Raw genomic sequence first — 20,732 nt, forward strand, 5'->3', positions numbered from 1 at the left:
CCTGGTCTTTTTATAATGAAAAAGTGGACAGAGCTTACTCAGAAGCATGCACTAACTCAAGATTTAGCCTTATAAAACCAAAATAAAGGTTTACTGTGATATATACTTATCTGATGACATTACTCCCACCTTTTACATCTATCAGAGCACCTGGAGCACCAAAATATGATCTATAAAACTATTATTATCTGAAAGAGACTTTTGAGGTTTGTGTTTTTATGTATTACCACGTTGATCATAGGAACATAATCTTTACCTTTAAAAAGAAAAGTTTTCAAATTAAAAAAACAAACTTTAGATGCTTTTTCTGGACTATCAGCAGATACTAATTTGAATTAATCTGACAGCTAATGAGTATTTCTTAATTTGAAACATGATTGCTGTAGGTGGGATTATGAAATTTCATGGAGCCTTTATTCACAAGAACATTATGTTCAAAGCATACAAAGTAGAATCAACATGGGACAATGGTAGATACACAACAGTTTGAGGAGTGCTATTATGCTTTTTAATTCTCTTTTGGAATGCTGGAGTTATTTTAATATACCTCCGCCAAAATATCTTTTTTAATTATTATGAAAATTGTTTTTCTTTAATATGACAAATAGTGCAGTGTCCAGAGACTAGCTTCATCAGTACTATTTTGCCTATGCATTATGCACATAAACCTAACCTCAAGTTAAAAATTCTATTTGATTAGAATGTACTTATTATGAAATTGCTGCATTTTATTGCACCTAACTGAGAGAGGAACCAACAAGGTCATTCTTAAGAAGTCTAAAAATATCCATCGTTACTCAACTAATTTGCCTGTTACAATTGGTAAAATATTGATTAAAAACATGGTATTACCATTCAAGGATGGATCTTTTTGCATGGGATCACTGAAAACTTCAAACCTGGAGACAATTACCTTCTGTGTTTCCCATCTACTCACGTACGTATTTTAAAGGCTTTCATTTATTAGCATTCTCTGACATTACAATGTCACTCAAGGAAGACAGACCATCATTCTTTTTCACTGAAATATTATTAAAAAATACTTGTGCACACTAGTCACAGTGGCCATTCTTTAAATTAGTCTTTTCTTTCTGTTTCTAAATCACACCATATGGAGCAAAGAATCTTTTCCAGATATCACCACTAGCATTTCCTACAGATTTAACATATTTGCTTTATTTGTCCTAATTCTTTAATGTGACAAATGGTTTTGAACACCTATTATCCTTTCAAAATGTTGATTAAATAACACCAGGAACTGAAGTGTATAGAAAAGATCATATATAAAAGAATACATGAGTTAGGGGAGGAAAAAAAGAAATCTTAAGCTATAGCTTACCGGTCATAGTCTCCATTACACAATGCTCTGACAGATATCTTGAATGCCTGCCACACTGGATTTAATGTATTTTTTACAACTTCTGTTTTGTGGCAGATTGTAAAACTGTAAGTAAAAAAAGAATATATATTGCATTTATTTACTTCTTCTTTTGTGTCATCTAACATGGAATCAAAAGAGCTGTAATCTGTAATAATTCGTACAATGTCCATATAAAATTTAAGATAAGAAAAAAAGAAACACAGTGAAATTATAAAGGGCAGACTGAAGAGGACAGACTCATTTGAGAGAGATTACAGAGTAGAGTGCTAAACAACTCTAAACCTAAAATGTTTTTACCCAAAACTTCAACAAGAATTAAAATCATTCAGTGAGTTATTTCAGGCAAGAGCAGTCTCCATCCCACTTGCTTAAACAGACCTTGTACAGCCAGGAATCAGTCACAGACCCAGAAAGAAAGTGTCTTGTAAGGATTTGAGTCTTGCTTAGCAGATTAAGAAACTGAGCCAAGGGAGTGATGGCTTTTGGATTCTTATTCCCTATTTTATATCCAAGATTTTTTTAACCAGGGTTGTCTCAGGTAAAACATATAAGCTTCTGTGAGACCCCATGATCACCTTCTTTCAGGTGAAATACAGTGAAGTGGTTTAATGCATTCTGCTTTCTCTAAATGATGCAAAATTGAAATTCATCTTTTAAACTCCCATCTCGGGGACTGAATTGTTCAAAACAAAACAGGAGGCAAGGTCACTGGTGAAATCACTACTGGTGAAATTCCTCATACAATAGTAACTACAGTTGTCCTTTGGGGGAATATCCTCCTCATATTCCAAAGGCCTGTGTTTTTATCCTGGCTATGATTCAGAAGATATGCCTGACGATAAGAAACAGAAAAAGAAGCATCCCTCTGCCACAGGTGCAGAATTACTGTCCCAATCTCCTGCTGTTTTCAGGAGACCAATGAAGAATCAGTGGCTCAACACTCACCTTTTGGGATGAAAGTGGAGAACCATGGCATGGCAAGGCCAACATGGCAAGGCCAAGAAAAATTGCATACACCAGTACTCGCAGAAAAATTCCACCACTGACCTTAATACCACTCACAAAAGAGCCATAACTCCTCCAGGCTTGCAATTTAAGATATTCAGTATTTATTCAGGAAACTGTTTTCCTGAATAACTGTTTCCTCCGAGAGGAAAAGTGCAGGGAACAGACACACATACTTATACATAGGTTTATGTAAACAACATAAGTTTTTGGTTTGGGGTGAGGTGAGGACTTTCAGTTTCCAAGAAAACTTAACCTGCCAGTAGAGACCCACATAGGCACTGTGTTGACCAGTGCATGTCAAGTCTTAGCAGTAGAACAGATTAGTCTACTTTAACAAATTAAACCATGAATGTAGCAAACAGCCATTTGTAAAAAATAAAAACCCTCTTTTTAGGGTACTTTCGAATTCTATTTCCTAGAACACTGTTAAAAAGTTAAAAGAAATTTCCAAATTTGCAGTAAAAAAAGCTTTTATCAAACACAATTTCTAAGCATTAATATGTTTTGCATCTACAATTTTATGGGAGAATTCTATATAATTTAAAGGCATACTATATGTTAGCAAAAGTAACACTATTTAGCTATTTCATTACAATTAAATTGTTTAAAGTTTAGCAGCAAAATACTTAACAGGCACCTACCTGCCATCTTCATTGCTTCGAAGAAATACAAGGAAAGGATCAGATTTCCCGAAGAAGTCCTTCTTGTCTAGTTTGTTTGCACAAAATTGCATTAAAACTGAATCCTGAAATGGGTAATACAGAAAAATTACATACAGCATGCAGTTTACTATTCAAAAAAAAGAATTAAAAATCATTGACTAAACTATGCAAATAGAAAACAAAATAAATGAGGGTATCTGTCTTCTAGATGACCTCTAAATATTTACATTCATGCAATGTCCTCACAGTGCAGTTTGAATGGCAAACAAACCCCCCTTTGTAGGGGGCTGCAGAGAAAGAGTAGTTTTCTATGCTAAATGCTTCTGGATTTTTCCACTATTTTCTAACATTCAATATTGTGTTCTGAGGGAAGAAGATGCACAGGCAAGAAAAGCATATTAGAATTAATTTTAAAAACTCCAGGAGACACAACTCATTCCTTCAGTGGTTTAAACCTTTTGTCTGCTCCTGCTGTATGTAAAGCAAATGGCTTAGCAGCTTGCTATTAAAGAGTCCAGAACCCTGAAGAAAATGAACCTGGAAGGTACCAAATATGTCCATTCTGACAAAAAATAGGGAGAAAAGTTTCTTTGCTGTGGTCAGGCAAACTGACAATCTCACATGGTCACCTCCTTGGGCAAAGCCAAGAATGCAAAAAGGATTATAAATGCAAAGATAAACCTGCAGACTCACCAGTTGGGCCTGCTGGAAGACTGTGTTCCACAAACAGGTCTACAGGTGTAACATCAGGAAGAGGATGACTAGGGAAAATGTGGGCTCACCACTGAGTGGGGCATGGGACCAGGTGACAAAGGACATTGCAAACTCCATGTTTCTCATAGCTTTCTGTGCCTTGGTCTTTACTGCTAAGATCTGCCTTCAAGAATCTTGGAAACCTGAGACCCAGACCTGAGAAAGTCTAGAACAAGGATAACTTGCCTTTGCTAGAGGAGGACCAGGCAAGAGAACATTTAAACAGACTACACATACAGAAGACAGTGGGACTTGACAGGAAGCACCTGAGAGTGCTGGTGAAGCTGTCTAATGTCACCGTGGGGCCACTTTCAGTTATCTTTGTAAAGTAATGATTTTCAGGGGAAGTTCTCCTGTCTTTGAGAAAGGACAAATAAGAGGATCCAGGTCAGTTTTAACTCAATCCCTGAGAAGACAATACAGCAAGTAATCCTGGAAAACTTTTCCAAACACATGAAAGACAATAAGCTGGCTAAGAGACATCAGCATGGATTTACAAAGGGGAAAATTCATGCCTGATCAACTGGAAGCCTTCGTTCATGAAGTGACGGGAAACTAGTGGATGTTGTTTATTTATGACCTTAGCATGGCCTTAGACATTGTCTCCCACAAAATCCTTGTTCACAAACTAATGAATTACAGACTAGAAAACTGTCAGAAATGGGCCAAGAATGCTGAATATCTTCATCAATGACCTGGATGATGGGACAGGCCAGATCCTCAGCAAGTTTGTAAACAACACAAAACTAGAAGCAGCAGTTTATACAACAGATGGTTGTGCTCCCATTCAGAAGCATCTGTACAGGCTGGAAAAACTAACCAACATGAACCTCATGGAGCTCAACAGAGGGAAATGCCAGGTACTGCACTTGGAGGGGAATAATCCCATACACCTGCACAGGCTGCAAGGTCAACCAGCTGGCAAGCAGCACTACAGAAAAGGACCAGGGGGTCTTGGTGGACATCAAGTTGACCAGTGTGCCCTTAGCAGCAAAGAAGGTCAACAGCTTCCTGGGCTACCTTAGGAAGAGTGCTGACAGAAAGTTGAAGGAAGTGACTCAACACAGGTGAGGCCACTCCTGGAGTACTGTTCTAGGCTCCCCAGCACAAGAAAGACATGAACATACTGAAGCAATTCCAGCAAATGGGTCACTAAAATGATTAAGGGATTGGACTATCTCTCATCTGAGGAGAGCTGGAATTATATAGCCTGGAAGAGAGAAGGCTCAGGGGGATCTTATGAATTTATATAAATACCTCATGGGAGAGAGTAAACAGATTCTGCTTAGTGGTATCCAGTGGAAGAATAAGTGGCAATAGGTACATAGTTGAAATGCAAGAAATGCCATTTAAATACAAAGAAAAGCCTTTTTACTGTGAGTGTGGTAAAACATTGTAACAGAGAGATTGTAGAGCTGGCTTGGACTTAAAACCAGAAGGTTTTAAGAAGAGCAGGAGGGTTGGACTAGACAATCTCCCAAAGTCCCTTCCAACCTCTGCAATTCAGTGATTCCAAAACTCTTTGCCATTCTGAACAAGAGCTATAAAAGTTTGACTAAAGTATAAAAACCCAGAAGATCAGATAAGAATTAATCCAAATACTAAATAAACTTAGGTAGGAAAATATCACAAAGTATGTGACACCTGGTGAGAGGCTGTGAGAGACTGTGAGAGCGAGTACATGAAAGAGCATGACAGAGAATGCAAAAGAGAGCGAGAGAGATTGAACATCAGCTTCTGCCTCTTTCTGCTTCTTCCATCTAAAACTAAGAGCAACTTCTATGAAAAAGGTATCCTACCTTCTACCTAAATCATAGAATGCAAATTTATACATTACACCATTGACAATCCAGTGTAGTGTAAATCACAAAATAATTTCCATTTCGGTTTTGAAAAAGTGACGAACACACTTACTCGGCAACAGCCTAGTTCCTCTGCTGTTACTATGACTGTTCCACATTTCTTCCCAGGAATTCCCCTGCAAGAAAACACAACTACATCACCTCAGTTCCTTAATATCATGTATGAAAGTCACAACTGACACAGCACAAGGTAAACTTTTAAGTCACAAAGCATGAAATAAAGTTTCCCTTTTCTGCCACTTGTGTCCCATTGATGTTTCATTTAGAGATGACTCTACAACTGATTTGTGAAAAGCATCCTTTTGCAAATTTTCATTAAACAAATACCTAAAATATATTTAAAACTATACACAAGGCTTATTTTACAACATTTATTCTGAAATGTCTATAAACATGAATAATCAGATACAGGAGTTGCAAAATAAATTATAATTCACTCAGACACCAATTAAAAACATGCTGCTGCAACACCAGAAAGCACAGAACAGTTTCTCAGCATAAAGAACAACAGAGGAACAGAAAAGCCACATGTAATCTGATATTCAGTGCTACCAGCCTTTTGGAGGGGGACACACACAGCATGGATGGTGGGAGAAAGTACAAATATTGAGATGCAACTTTTTGCATAATGCTATACTATAATAAAAAGCTCTGTAATATCCTAGTGTCTACTAGTGTGCCCATTAGCACACACCTTGGCACATACTTCCATATTTTTTTCAAAACTAATGCTATTCCTTATCCTCACTTTATTTCTAGTTCTTTATTCCTTATGCCTTTCTCGAAAATAATTATTTCAATAAAATTACTTTCCCCATTATTTTTTCCACATTAAAGATATTTTCAAATTTATTGTATTTTTTAGGTTTTTCTAAGAGAACTAGAGGGCACTCCTGTACTTCTGTTATGACAAAACATTAATGTAAACACTTTTTTCATTTGTTTCCTTAATATTTTTGAATTTTTCTACAATGCTCTACAACTTTAAATAAGTTTAGCACACATAGTATAATAAAAAACTGGAGGGAAAATAGTTCCTGGAAGCAGATAAAAGTTTAGAAATTAGGAATATAGGAGCAAATATTGATGCAAATTTATGCCGGCTCACTGAAACTTGTTCAGATGTTAACGATCAAGTTTATAAGGAATAAATCTGGGAATGTTGCTTCTATACCACTATAGTCATGTGCCAGTGATCAGATTGATACATGACTGCTCTTCAAGATCTCCTCAGTACTATATTGCAAGTCTGAATTTCAAAAGGAAAACAATGGATAAGGAAACTATTCAAGTTTTTGCTGTGAAATTTTTAACAATAATTCAACATATATACTATACTTATGGCCCTCTTCTAATTAATGCTGTATGACTCATAAAATACAATACTTTCAGAAAAAACAGGAGAATTTTCTTCAAATAACAGAAAAGAAGAATCTGATCATTCCAAATGTTATACATTCACAGTTCTATCAACATCTTCAAATCACATGGATTTAAATCTGTCACCCTTCAACAGCTCAAGACTGGAAATTACCCATTTTAGCCTCTGTAGCAATTGGATATTGAAATTGAAATCTCAGATTTTCTAAAGAAGAAAAAGCTGCACTTTTTATTTTGTAACTTCTTCTTGAGGCTTCAAAAACTTCTGAAATTTTGTAGTAACAGTATTTCCTTACATGGAAAATGTCCCAAGGTACAAATGACTATGATTTGGCTTTGACAGGGAAGGAAGAAACGGAAATCTCAGAAGTGTACTAAAAAACCAAAAGCTCCCTGCACCACAATTCTGTAGGTTATGCCAAGCCAAACAGAAAGCACCAGTATCAGAATTACCACTACGCAAACCAAAATTCTTCCTACTGAAGTATTTCAGCCCAGTTAATGGTGCCATTGTATTTGAGACCTAGTGTGGGCAGTGATAGCACTTGAAGAAAAAACGTGGAACATTTTCTTTAGTATGAAAAGTCAAATAGATTTATCCAACTTCCAAAAAATTACTGTGTCAGCTGCTTGATGGTAAAAAAACCAACTCTGATCACCTCCTGAAGAGCTGGAGGCCTGAAGTAAATTGTTGATAAGCAAAGCCCATTTCTGACAAACTGGTACCAAGCAGTTGCCACTTGATAGAGAACTTTGTGTTACCTTGCCTGCAGTTTCAACACATGACAGTTGATATCTGCCTGTCTCAAACTGAGATTTGCACATGAAGACATTTATGTGAAGACATGCATTTTACCTTAAGAACATGAAGGCCAAGAGATGTCTAGCCATAAGAGATACGGGTGTCTGAAGGATGGGGGGGGGGGGTACTGGAGAGGCATTTTTCTGAAGATATTTGCGTGGGTATGTCAGAAAAAAAATGAATTCTTGATTTTTGAGTAGATATGAAAAGTACAGACACAGTCATATCTGAAAGCACCTGGGGTAAGCTTTGGCTTGACGTATCACCAAGGTTCTTGAGCACCTGGGCCTTATAAAACAAGGATGATAGTAACATGATATAACCAGTCCTGGCTGGTGAAGAGGTGAAATGCTTAATCAAGATTAGCACAGAATTTCTCTACAGAACAAAAAGTTCTCATTATTCAGAAACTCTACAAAAAACTCTACCAAAAGACCTCTATAGTTTGTGACACTATTAAGTAGAAACTTTGTATGCCTGTCTTTAGTCTACAAGCATCAAAAAAGTACTGGACCATTTGCAGACACTAAAGAGTTTGTTCCCTTACAAACCATTCACTAAGAAAAAAATACTTAAATGTAAAGTCAGCATCCTGACAAAAACTTCAGTGACCACAGATCAAGCAAACTGAACAAACTTTAACTAGCAATAATGCCCTGTAAGAAAATAACAAAATAATTCCAAGCTGGTTTTACCACTGTACAAAAAAAAAAAAAAAATTACTTGGAGATTCAGCATTACAGACCAGTCTTTCTAATTGGCAGAGAAATACTGACTAATGTTACCCTGAAGATGAGTATGTAAGAGGTCCACCTGTTTAATTCCAGAACATAAGGCCACTGCCCATCTTCTTTAGCTCTCGGGGATAGCTGTATTGAGCTGCCCTGGAATTGGTTCTATTGCACTGAAGTGATAATGGAAAAGTCATGTTCAGACAACCAATTTCTTAGGGTAAGTTTCTCTGGAAAGGGTTACACATCAGGGTTTTTGAGGTAATAATGAGGCAAATCTGTATTGTATAACCACTGTCAACTCCAACACTCAGTGCCAGTGACCTGACACTCAGATATAGAAAATGTGCCATTCTAAGTGTGACCAGGCTGGAAATTGAACAAATATATAAAACAAAAAGCAAAGAAGATCTACATTTCAGTGGGTCCTACTGGTTTGAAAGTCCGGAATGTGTAGTTTCTCTACAGCGATCACCTCTTTTCAGAGATTATTTGAGCAGGCAAATAATTTGACTGTTAGAGGAACAGAACAGACAACCATTATCAAATGAAAGGTTTTCAACAATACCTGCATGTCTCTAGAAAAGACACGGTCTTGAGGAGTAATTACTGTCTCCTTAGAACAAATGATTCCACAACTGAGACACCGTATCTGCAGCATCTAGAGAAGTTTGAAAGGACACTCTGAAGACTACTTGGGCTTTCACAAGGACTGAAAAGAGAACCTTTACAGAGTTGGTGAAAGACTCGGAGAAAGATGACAATTTATGTGGGAATTCAAACCTAAGAGGTTAAAAAGAGCCCCCAGTTTTGCAAGCTGAAATTGCAATGAGGCAGAGGATGGAACATGTTTCAGATCATTCAAAAATTGACAGCCTTACCCCTGAATTTACAGAGCCTAGCCCTCTGGCAGTCACACACGCAGATAAAAGGATAGGACAAATACCTAGGAAGTCCCAATTTCAGGATTCAGATGTTTTTTCTATCAATTATGTCCACAGCAAGATGACAGGAGAAAGAACTTCCCAAAATAGGCCAGTTGGCTCCAGTACAGCCTCATTAGCATGCAGTGGCACTCAGACGTGAATAACTAGCATAGAATGCTCATTAAGCTTTGCAATGGCTCTGCCTCCTCATTAAAGGGAATCCCTATAGGAATGCACTTAGTAGATCCTGAAAAAGACATTGCTCAGAATTATAAATGTGGCTAGCATCTTCTCTCTAGGAAGACAGAACATGAAAACATCTAATTCTGGATAACGTCTGAGCAGGGGATACTCTCTTGAGAGAAAAATGAAACATATAATTTCTGGAAGTAGATGTATCTGCACATTATCCTTTCATGGTAATACAACTGCAGTATGCAAGGCCACTCAAAGTAAATCTTACATATGGAGTTTGTCTTGAGAAGGCATTTAATTAATCTAGTAACCCAACGGATAAACAGAGCAAACATTCCTCTTAAAATATCAGATTCTCCATTTCACTTGCTTTGAATTTACTAGATTTATTTTCCAAGAGAAATTATGCAAAGCTAATGTTCACCTCTGCACCTGGCCAGTCTGTTAAAGTGCAACACTAAAGTACATCCTTGAACAAAAACACTCATAGTCACAGAGATAACAGGCACCACACTACAATACTGGGAATAAGAGTCTTCTGTGACAGACTGCATTGAATTCAAAGCCCTTAATGGGGTCAGAAAGAGAGAGAGAGGTTGAGGAGACATCCTCATACCTGCTAAGAACAAATACTGTCAGGTTCACACAAAGAGGTGTGATCCACTGGTGCTTGTAATACCAATGAAACTGCAAGTCTTGCACATCATGAAGACAAAGAAGAAAAACATGCGTTGTGTATCTTCATTTTGGTACTTGCCATGAAGACTAGTGCAAGGTATGTTGCAGCCTGCCTGACAGATCACTGCAATTGTGACCCTCGAGGCTTGAGATGTTCTACCTTAAATTTTATGAAGGACAGGACTATCCTTTCATGGTATACTACCTAAGGGAACTTTTCAATCTAACTTGGAATTGGACAGCTCACGGCAGCCATGGAGTCCTGAATTGTATACAACTTTTGCAACTGTCCAAAGTAGACAGATCTGAAGAATAAGCTTCAAGTCTTCCTAATTTTCATTTTGAAAGAATGTCAGAGCTTATTTGAATGCCAGTCAGAGAATGGAATCCAAGCTTCTCAAGCTGATTAATTAAAAAAGTGCCACTTCTGTAGGGTAGCTGACTAAGACAGCACCAAGCACTCTCTTCTGTGTACATCCATTGACAGAGAACAGAAAAGGTAAAATGTTAATGAACTTTAGAAACACGGTGAAAAGAAAAAGCTTTCTTATTTTAACTCAAAGATCATAAAAAGCATTCATGTTATGTGAACACAGACTTGATTTTGTAGAGAGAACAGTCAATTCAAAGCAGTAAATACCCCTAAGGAGGGAAAACATGTACTATCATCAATTGAATTCTTGTTATTTGAATATTAAGAGACATTAAACACACACCTGTAAGCAAACAATCCTAAAATGCAATGCAATTGTTGAATAAATAAATTCAGACAGAAACGTCTCCTAGACCCCAACGTATTCAAGACCTCTGAGAGCCCAGAGTGAACAGTCAACCAGGCGGAGTTGTTTAGCCACTACACTGCCAAAAGCAGCAATGTCAAAAAAGCACTACTGACAAAATAAAATCTGAATGCTGTGAAGAACTGATAACTAGTCATAAACAGTTTCTCATTAACTGCACAACATACAAAAAAAGGAAGCTATATTTCAAAATCTTTCAGGGGGACAACTGGTTTGGGTCCATTTAGTAACTGCCACATAACAGAGTAACAGAAGTCAGACCTGAACAATGCTTGTTTACCCAAGAGAAAATGTATTACGCAGGCCAACGCAACTGTGAAATAAGACCTTTTTTCCACAGAATTTTCACTGATATCTTTTCCATTCTCACAGCTAATTTCAAACTTTAAACTTCATCTGTTACTCATTTCAGACTTCACTTAGCCTGTACCAAGCGATAACGAACTGCCAAATGGATGATTTTTAATCTACATGTTTAAAATAAATTTCAGAAATTTTATCAGAAAAAAATGTGTAGTGTGCTGAATAATTTAGAACTTTGAGGGCAGAACTACAAAGACCTTCAAGAAGTCAGTAAGATTCATTTTAAACTTAGGATGGGTGCCTTCAAAGTCAGCAGCTTTGTCTAACCAAGTCACCACAAGCTTCCAGTACAATCAACTGACAACTAGTCAAACCAGTCCATGGAGCTGTGACCGTGCAGTTTGCTGTGGCAGTTAGCACAAGTTAGGCCTAGACAGTGAAAAGTCAGCAAACTTTGTTTTAGTAGAACTAAACAAAATAGTGCCAATCAACAAGATGCTGTTTCTGTGCTCCAGTAGAAGTCAAACCATGCAGCCAACCTGCTCACCATCAAGAACTGAAAACACACCAGAACAAGTAGTGAGTGTGTGTTGCCATCCCACGGTGCTGAGGCTCTGTGTCTGCTGGGACAGCCCTGCAGCTGGGCAGGGGCTACTTCCCTAATTGTGTTACTGGAGTTCCCCTGCCTGCCTGTGATTCTTTGAGGGTGTGGAAGTGGGATTCAGTGAGCTGATGACTTTCCTGGGATGGGTCTGGAAGTACCCAGGGCAAGGTATTACTTGAGCTTCCCCATCTGCTATTGGGACAGTTTTCTCCCTTGTTTGCAGACAAGCTTTTTGATTACACAGCCTAACACACCTTTTCTATTATATCACTTACTGTACTGATTCTCAAGGCTATTTCCTGGACAGATTTATCCAGAATGGGATTAAGAGGAAAATCATAAAATACTGTTGTATAATAACCACAATATTTGCTAAGTTAATAACTTTGTATGATTGTATTAGAAATCTGGTAGTCTGATCAGCTAATTCTTCACTGTTTCTTTGTGCAGGTTTTTTTTGCAGGAACTACATTAAAATTATGAGTTTCCTATTGTTTCACATAATCTACTAAACAGTAATTTAGCAATCATAATATTGATGCAGTAAATTTTAGAGTTTATTTGGGTTATTTTGGGGGGGTTGTTGGGGTTTTTTTGTTGTTTAGTTTTAGTATTAAGTTTTCTACAATATTTATTTTATTGCAGACTTGTGATTAGTCACAGAAACTGAAGGACATCTTAAAAGTTAAGGTTCATCTGCAAACTGTATGACAACAGAAAATAATGCGGGTTTAGGGTATCTTTCTCTGGGTAGTTTTTTAGGTTATTTAAGGAAGTGATACAGTGAAGTAGTATTACTTCTGCCATATATTATGTGATTGTGTGAATAACTGTGTTTTTAAATCTAAATAGTGCTTTTAAGAGTTTTCTGAATTATACTGCAGATACTGAAACTTGCCTCATCTGTAGAATTGAGGAATTTATTTACCCTTAAAAGGAAGTAGTTCCCAGTGTCAATGAGTACAGAGAAGGGAAATAATAAGGAATATAGAGTGATATTAATAGAATTGTTTATGTATAGGACAATTAAGTTCTTGATATGAAAACAACTAATGTAAAAAGTTTTGGTGTAGTCCTTGGGGAGAGAGGGTGAGGAGGGCAAGAGAGTTTGCAGAGGGAGCAGGGACTAGGGACTTGGCATAAAGGCTGAGTCCATATATACAATGATCAGGTGACTGAATTATATTTGGAAGCTCTCAAAATTCAGAAAAAAATGCACTTATATCCAAACTCAATTCTGAATACTAAAGAGAATATAAATCATATTGCTAAAAGAAGTTGCAGCAGTAATGATCACAGCACTAAACTGGGTTTGCAGGGCCAGGTTTTGGTAGTGGATGGGCTGCAGAGGTGGCTTCTGTGAGAAGCTGCCAGAGGTTTCCTCCATGTTCAACAGAGCCAATGCCAGATGGCTCCAGAATGGACCTGCTGCTGGCTAAGTCTGAGCCCATCAGCAATGGTAGTAGCTCCTCTGGCTTAACACATAAGGGAGCGGAGGACAAAATGCCCTGTGCAACACCAGCAGCACTCAGAAGAGAGACATAAGAATATGTGACAGAAACAACCCTGCAGACAACAAGAAGGAGGGGGAGGAGTTGTGCTCCAGGCACAACTCCCTCTGTTGTGGTGCAGATGATGATGAGGCAGACTGGCACCCTGCAGCCCCAGGTACACTGTGGAGCAGAGATCCACCTGCAGTTCATGGAGGACCACATGCTGGAGCAGGTGGATGTCCAAAGGAGGCTGTAACTATTTATTCTCTCTTAAAAGTCATGTTTGTCAATTCTGTATATCAAGATACCTCACAGCAAAAAAAAAACCAAAACCCATCTCAACACTAACCCCAATTCTCACCTCAGGAAGCAATATGTAATCACCCAACATTCAAGAATGACATACTTACACAATTGATTTTTCCAGTCTGCTCCCCTGTGATCCAACTATTTCTCCCAGTGTACAAAACATCTGTCCCAAAAAATCCTGCAAAACAGTAACATAAAAACTCAAGATTTATATTTCACACTGAAAGAAATTTGGTTTCCCATTTATCGAGGCTGTTCACTATTGAAGAGTACATTCAGCTGAACACCAGATCTTACTAATAATTATGCAAAAATGAATTACAGACTCACTACTACATATTTGACATAACACTGGGTTACATTTACAGAAGTAATTCTAATGCACTATGTTTATTGTTTTTATATTGCCTTTTTCACCAACAAAAATAAAGCCAAAATGGAAACAAAATTAAAAAACATTAAAAACCTGATTGTTTCTATTTCTCCTTTAACTGGAGCATTTTAATAAATTTCTCTTTTATGAAGAGATTCTACACCGATTTTATGAATTATGTTGGCAGAAATTCAAACCTGTGCATCATTTGTACAAGTAACCTGGATTTACAATTATACACGTGCATTGGTTTAATGATAAGCTTTACGTCCATGCTTTATAAGTTTAACTATACCACTAAAAATCAGCCAATTTTCATATTATATCTCCCTGTAATGTAAGTGATATAAAAATATGAAGGGAGTTTTCAAACTGCATGTATTGAAAAAAAATTTATTCTACAGTCCCAATCTTTATCTTGCAAGTAAAAAGAGCTTGCTTGCTCGCTCTGTTCTTCCCAGTGTAACTGCCAGTAGTGACAGTAACAGTAGCTTGTGAGATTTGTTCCCAAACAGTAATGAGAATGGAGACACTCTAATTCCTATAAAGCAAACCATAAGTTTGTGATACTGTGTATAGTAGCAAATATCTGTACAAGCAATTCGGAATCTCCTTTCACTCCAGGCCTTTCATTCCCATCTCTCAACTGTGTCAGTTATGACTCCATACAGCAAATTGGATCTGGGAACTAAACCCACTGAAGAGGGAAATAACCCTTCAAAAAATAAATCTTTGGACTATGTCCTTTGACTGATCCGACACTGCAACACTCTTTCCATAAAGATTAAATAATTTAAAATGGCTAAAATTCATCTGAAAATACTCATCTCCTAGTTCATTTTTAAAATCATCAGGCCTTTATCTCAACTCATGAACCTTTCATTATATTTTCTCTCTCCTGCCCAGCAGAGGAGGAGAGCAATAAGGTGGTTTTGGTGGACACCTGGCATTCAAGTCAGACTCAAACCACCAAAATACTCTAGCCTTCAATTCCTATTCCAGTAATCACACAGCAAAATCTAGTGTATATATTTGAAGATATATTTTTTGCACTTTCATAATGACTAACTTATGTCTTATCTTTTTTCTTAAAATTTAAATATGAGGGGTTTATATGAAGAAGTATGTTTCAGGGTAAAAAAAGAAAATAATTCAGAAAAACTAGTTACTACAGAAATGTAAATAAACTTGGGCAGAAGCCCAGGATCAGACTTTATCCTGGCTAAGACAGTTAGGGAAGACTTCTATTTTCTGCATCCTCCTAGCCAGCATCGCAGTTATTCAGATCACCTTTCCATGATGACAGAGACAGAAAACAGTTTTCCAGGGGCTTTAAATCTTTACAGGGAGGATCTACCTGAAGATCAGAAGCACACACAGACAGCATTCCTTCCATTATTCTCTTTTCCTTTGTTCTAGACTCTCAAAGGTTCCCTTGCCAAAGCCTTCCTATATTTATTTAAAAAAATTCACTAATTCACTGAGAAGCCTCTGAATTCTACTCTTGCATCTCTAAATTTTGAAGCTACTGTTTAATCACTACCCTTACCAATACTGAGACACAGTCAAAACATGCTTCAATTTTTAGGACCCAAAGAAGTATCAACAAAATGTGTCATATCACGTATCTGAAAAGGTATACATCTGTGCTTAAATATGCGCTTTACCAGAGAAACATCCCTTTAAAATTATATTCTTGAGCATCATCTGTGTTATTAGCCACAGCACAATCACTGCATTTGTCTCTATGCATCTGGTATTACATACAGGCAAAATAAAGTAAATGTATTTAGGAAATGTAAGCATTTCAGCACAAGGAAGTATAATAGCAAGGAACAACTTACATGTTTTGACAGGTTAGGACTCTTCGAGTCAACATCATAGCTTACAAAAAAAAAAAAAAAGAAAATGTATATCAGAGTTGCCAGTTGAAAGATCTGAGAACAACTATGTAAAGAAACATATTTAGATGCATAGTGGTATTTATTTAAGAATTTTTTGTACAATATTTTATTTCTGGACAGTATGTCCATATCTCTTTTGTTGGCAATGCTGCAAGAATATTTTAACATTTTGACATCCTTAGCTTTCTAACTATTTTCTAAAAGTAGTAATTATGAGTATAAGTGTACTTTGACTAGTTAACACCAGCCAATTGGTGTGACTGATGACGAATAATGTAATAATGACCAATAACTTGTTATTGGTCATTATTACGTTACACATTTATTTCTGAGGAAGCAATGCTAAATCGATCAGGTTTATTAAGTTAATTTATTCCATGTCAATAGATACCATCTCTTTTCAAGTTAAGTGTATGCTGGACAAAACTTTATATGCTTACAGAGCCTGCACTAGAGTCAAAGATTGTTAACTTACAAATCAAACCGCAGATTCTCTCTTTCTTCAAAGAAGTAGTCCATTATAAATTTTCTTACAAAATCTGGATTTAAAGTATTATCAATTACTTCTGTTCTTCCAAACTGTAAAAGAAAAGTGTAAGTTTAAGCCAAATACTATAATGAAGTATAATTAAGTAGACAGGCAATACCAGCAATATGTGAGATATGTGAGAGCCCATAAAAAATTCTCTTAGATGCCATGGAAGAAAATGACATGAATAGATCAGTTATCTGTGGATGAAGATAGAGTGGCAGACCTCATATTTCAATACAGAGACTGGTACACAACCTGTATCGTATGACCTAAACTTTATATATAAACATCAGCTCCCAAAGCCAATCAAAATCCACAAAAATTTGTCGAAGAAAGTTAGTAACATAAAAATCCACTCTTTCTGAAAAAAACCCCACCAAAACCAAGAGCAAGAAAAAGCTTGCATATATTGCTTATTTCAGATAGCTTTAAATATTATGGAACATGGTCCTTCAATTAGAAGTGTATAATTTTTGCACTGTCCAGTTCCTATTTCACCTCAATTCAGCTCTCTCCATCTCTCCTCTGAGCTTTTGGCAAAATGCCTTTTCTTTCTTGGTGTTTATAGGAAGAACCTCAGCTCTCATCAAGCTGAAAATATTTTAATTTAAAAAACCCACCAATTTTGATTGACTTCAGCTTATATACATTACAGATATAAATGACTGATCATAAAATATCAATGTGATAATTCTGTTCTTGTTTTAGCTGTTCTTTCAAGATACTCAGAAAACAAAACAAAAAAAAGAAGAGTTATTATTGAAATGATTTTGTCCTTGATTTTGTCCTACAGATTGAACATATCAACAAACATTTGAATATAGCCTATGGAAAAGCTTTTTGACAGTCTGCTGAAAGATCATCATTAAGGAATCCTCAAAACTGCAATTTAGGACTAAAGACTTGTGAATGACTCAAAACTACCAACCTCTTCATCAAAAGGACTTGACTAAATCAATAAACACAGATAAGGAAAGAATAAACCTTATTGTAACTAAAGATTTTTGAGACATATTTCCCAAAAATATTTTCACATGACAGATGTGAATCTAACCACTATAACCTGCATAGTAAGTGAGAAGAGAATTTTTTTAAAAAAACAGCACCCTACTACATTGAGAACAAAACACTTTAATTTTCTGCTGAGGACTTTGGTGTGCAATAATAATACCAGGTTAAAATACTGGACTTTGTGCCACAGGTAAACAGGAGTCAGTTCCCAGAAAACATCTACCCTTCATTAAATGAAGGGTTTGATTTAACTATTGTATTGAATCCACCTGCTGAAGGGATTGAATCCCTTAGCTGAAGGGGAAAAAAAGCACACTGATAGAACAGCATGCCAGGGAAATTATGACGATTATGAAATGATTTGTTGTATTCATGATCCCCAAGCATTTTCTACAGTGTTCAAAATAAAGTAATTAGGCAAAAGAAGGAAGAAAACTATGCATAAAAAGATGTGGAACAGAAACAACATAAAGTATGTTGCCATGATTTAACATCATTCTTTAATGTCTATACATATCATCAGGAGCTTATTATTTGTCTCAGTTTTGTATTCTCCAAACAGTTCCAGGTGAATTCCCCCTCTACAAGCTAGTAAAGTATTAAATGAGTTTTCAAATGCAACAAAATGAACTCATATGCAGAATTAGAGCATTCATCACTGCAGGCAGAAAAAGCACAAAAATAAAGATACAGGTTTACCCATCTAATACATGTATCAACTAATCTTCTACCTACCACCTTATTTATTTTTTACCACTGGCATAAATACAATACACCACAACATATAAAATGCAACCTTGACTCAGCCCCTCTATAATGCCAACCTTTAAATTTTGACTGTCATAACCACTACTAGGAATGGATTCTACTAATTGAACTTTACATGTGATAAGTCAAAAGTGTAGGCTTTTGATCATCACTTGGAGGCATTTCTAAAAAATGATTCACCTGATCTAATGCAGACATCTAAATTAGGTCTGATGAACTGACCTCAGGATGTTATCTGTTTCCACTAACTATAAAAAGTCAGCTGAATTATAAATACTTATACCTGGACCTTCCTGATAGACTAGACAGAGATAATTATGGTTTAAAAGAAAAAAAAAAAAAAGTAAGATTTTCTAGCAACTGCAATGTCAAAAGTCTGTTTCAATGCCTGTAGTTCCTAAACTGGTATATGATATACCATAACCAAATGCCAAAATGCATCCTGCAGCCAAGATACTATCTAAAAGTTCAAAGATGCAATACAACAAATAGCACTGCATCCTGCTCTGTTCAGGTGGGTTTGCGTTGGTCAAGGAGATAAAACTGCAGCAGACAACAGAAAGCTGTAAGGTGGTGACACACATTACAAACTTGCATCTGTTAAAATCAAAAGCAGACAGAATCTTTTCAATCACCTCAAAACAAGCACATGAAACATTTTCTAGGTAAGGTGACAATATTATAATTTTACCATCAAGACAATTATAATATTAAAAATGGTAAGTACTTATTTTAACGGTTACACAAGACAAGTAAGAAAATTCCTCAGAGTTACAGATGCACCTTAAACAATAACAAAAGCCAAAATTCCTCTGTTTTCAGAGTTTGCTATCCAAACATTTAGAACTCTGTGTATGTCCACTACATTTGCCAATTTAATTAAGACCAGTGAATTCCCATGTAGAATCCCTAAACTGACATTTCTTCACACATATCGTCAGAGGAGTGCAATCCAATACATATACTGAGAGGATGCCTAGTTGTAGAGGATTGGCTAGCAGGACAAGGGCATATGGATATGGCTAAAGCTATGGACGAGCTGTTAGAGTATAGAACACAGCTTGTCTAGGCCGATGAGAAAATCTGAGATAGCAAGGCCATTGCAAGACTACAGTGCCCTTGTATGTGCTAGTTGGCTGGTAAACAGGACGTTGTGATTAGCAAAACAAAAGCAACTGAGAGCCACCTGTGTCAACAAAAGAAGGGAGTAAAAGTGAAATCAACATTTAAGCAAGAACCAATAATGAGCTTAGCTTTTGCAATATGTATGAGCTAATTATAAAGCGTATATTAAGCTGTTAGCAGTGATCAATAAACGAAGCTTGCTGATTCTCATATTGAGCGTCTCTCTCTTCCCTCGTCGCGACACCTAGTCCCAAGTTAAGAACAACAGAGAGCAGCAATTTAACTTAAAACTACAAGTAAAATAGGTAGAATGTTTCACATATTAAACAGCTGAATGAGCTCTTCCCCCAAGCACAAGACAATTTCAATTCCCTCTTCTTGACAAAACATCCACCATGTTTCAGCAAAGCAGAAAATATATTTCTCTGGTCAACTGGTAAGGACACCAAATATAAAAGAAGAGGTCTGTTTTCTGTGTCCCTGGCCACCTCTCACTGGAATTTTTACAATATAATCACATAAAATATCAGTTCTGAAAACAACAATATCAGACCTACCCTCTTTTACAGGAAAAAACAGTAAGATAGTATATTCCACTCTTGGCTCTAAAAACACAGAGCCACACAGTAATCCACCTGCAATGAAGAATGGTTCCACCAATCCTCTCTGTAAAGCAGGTAAATAGTGCATTTTATCAGTAGAAAGATGACTACCCTTCTCCCAATGCTGTCAACTCTTTCAAAGAATAACATTAAAGGAGAAAAATTAGATGACTAAGTACCGGGAGAGAGTTCCAGGCTATGAATGTTGATCTGCTGCAGATATCCAATTCAGAAGTACTTGATTTTGTATGTTAAGACCTGTCTCTCCGATGTTTACACTGATAGGTTAAGACATAGTCCAAGCAATGCATAACATTCCCTTTTCTTTGTTGCCTGATGTTTACTCTATTCAGCAGCATGTAACTTCTCTGAAACACTACATAGGAAAAGTAGATCTGTACCACAACTACAGGTTAGTTTTACTGACACTGACCACCACCACAATTGAGTCCTTCCATAGATTTTGTACTGTTTGAGTGTCTTCCTCTTTTGATATCCACAAACCTTATCCAGATTGATAGCTAAGTCTG

The 20,732-nt window shown here is 36.7% G+C and overlaps 1 protein-coding gene across 2 annotated transcripts in view; it reads right to left on the minus strand.

The window, feature by feature from the left end:
- Positions 1-20,732, minus strand: part of CPNE8 (copine 8) — a 105,385-nt gene that overhangs the window by 64,688 nt on the left and 19,965 nt on the right. For both annotated transcript variants that reach the window (XM_027640020.1, XM_027640019.1), the window contains exons 4-9: positions 16,640-16,743; positions 16,105-16,144; positions 13,989-14,065; positions 5,719-5,782; positions 3,031-3,134; positions 1,340-1,444 (exon numbers count right to left, since the gene is read on the minus strand). In XM_027640020.1, the coding sequence (XP_027495821.1) occupies positions 1,340-1,444; positions 3,031-3,134; positions 5,719-5,782; positions 13,989-14,065; positions 16,105-16,144; positions 16,640-16,743 (494 nt within the window). The remainder of the gene's footprint in view (positions 1-1,339; positions 1,445-3,030; positions 3,135-5,718; positions 5,783-13,988; positions 14,066-16,104; positions 16,145-16,639; positions 16,744-20,732) is intronic.

This window comes from Corapipo altera, unplaced genomic scaffold (genome assembly GCF_003945725.1).
Source record: "Corapipo altera isolate COAL_440 unplaced genomic scaffold, ASM394572v1 1b, whole genome shotgun sequence".
NCBI classification, from domain to species: domain Eukaryota; kingdom Metazoa; phylum Chordata; class Aves; order Passeriformes; family Pipridae; genus Corapipo; species Corapipo altera.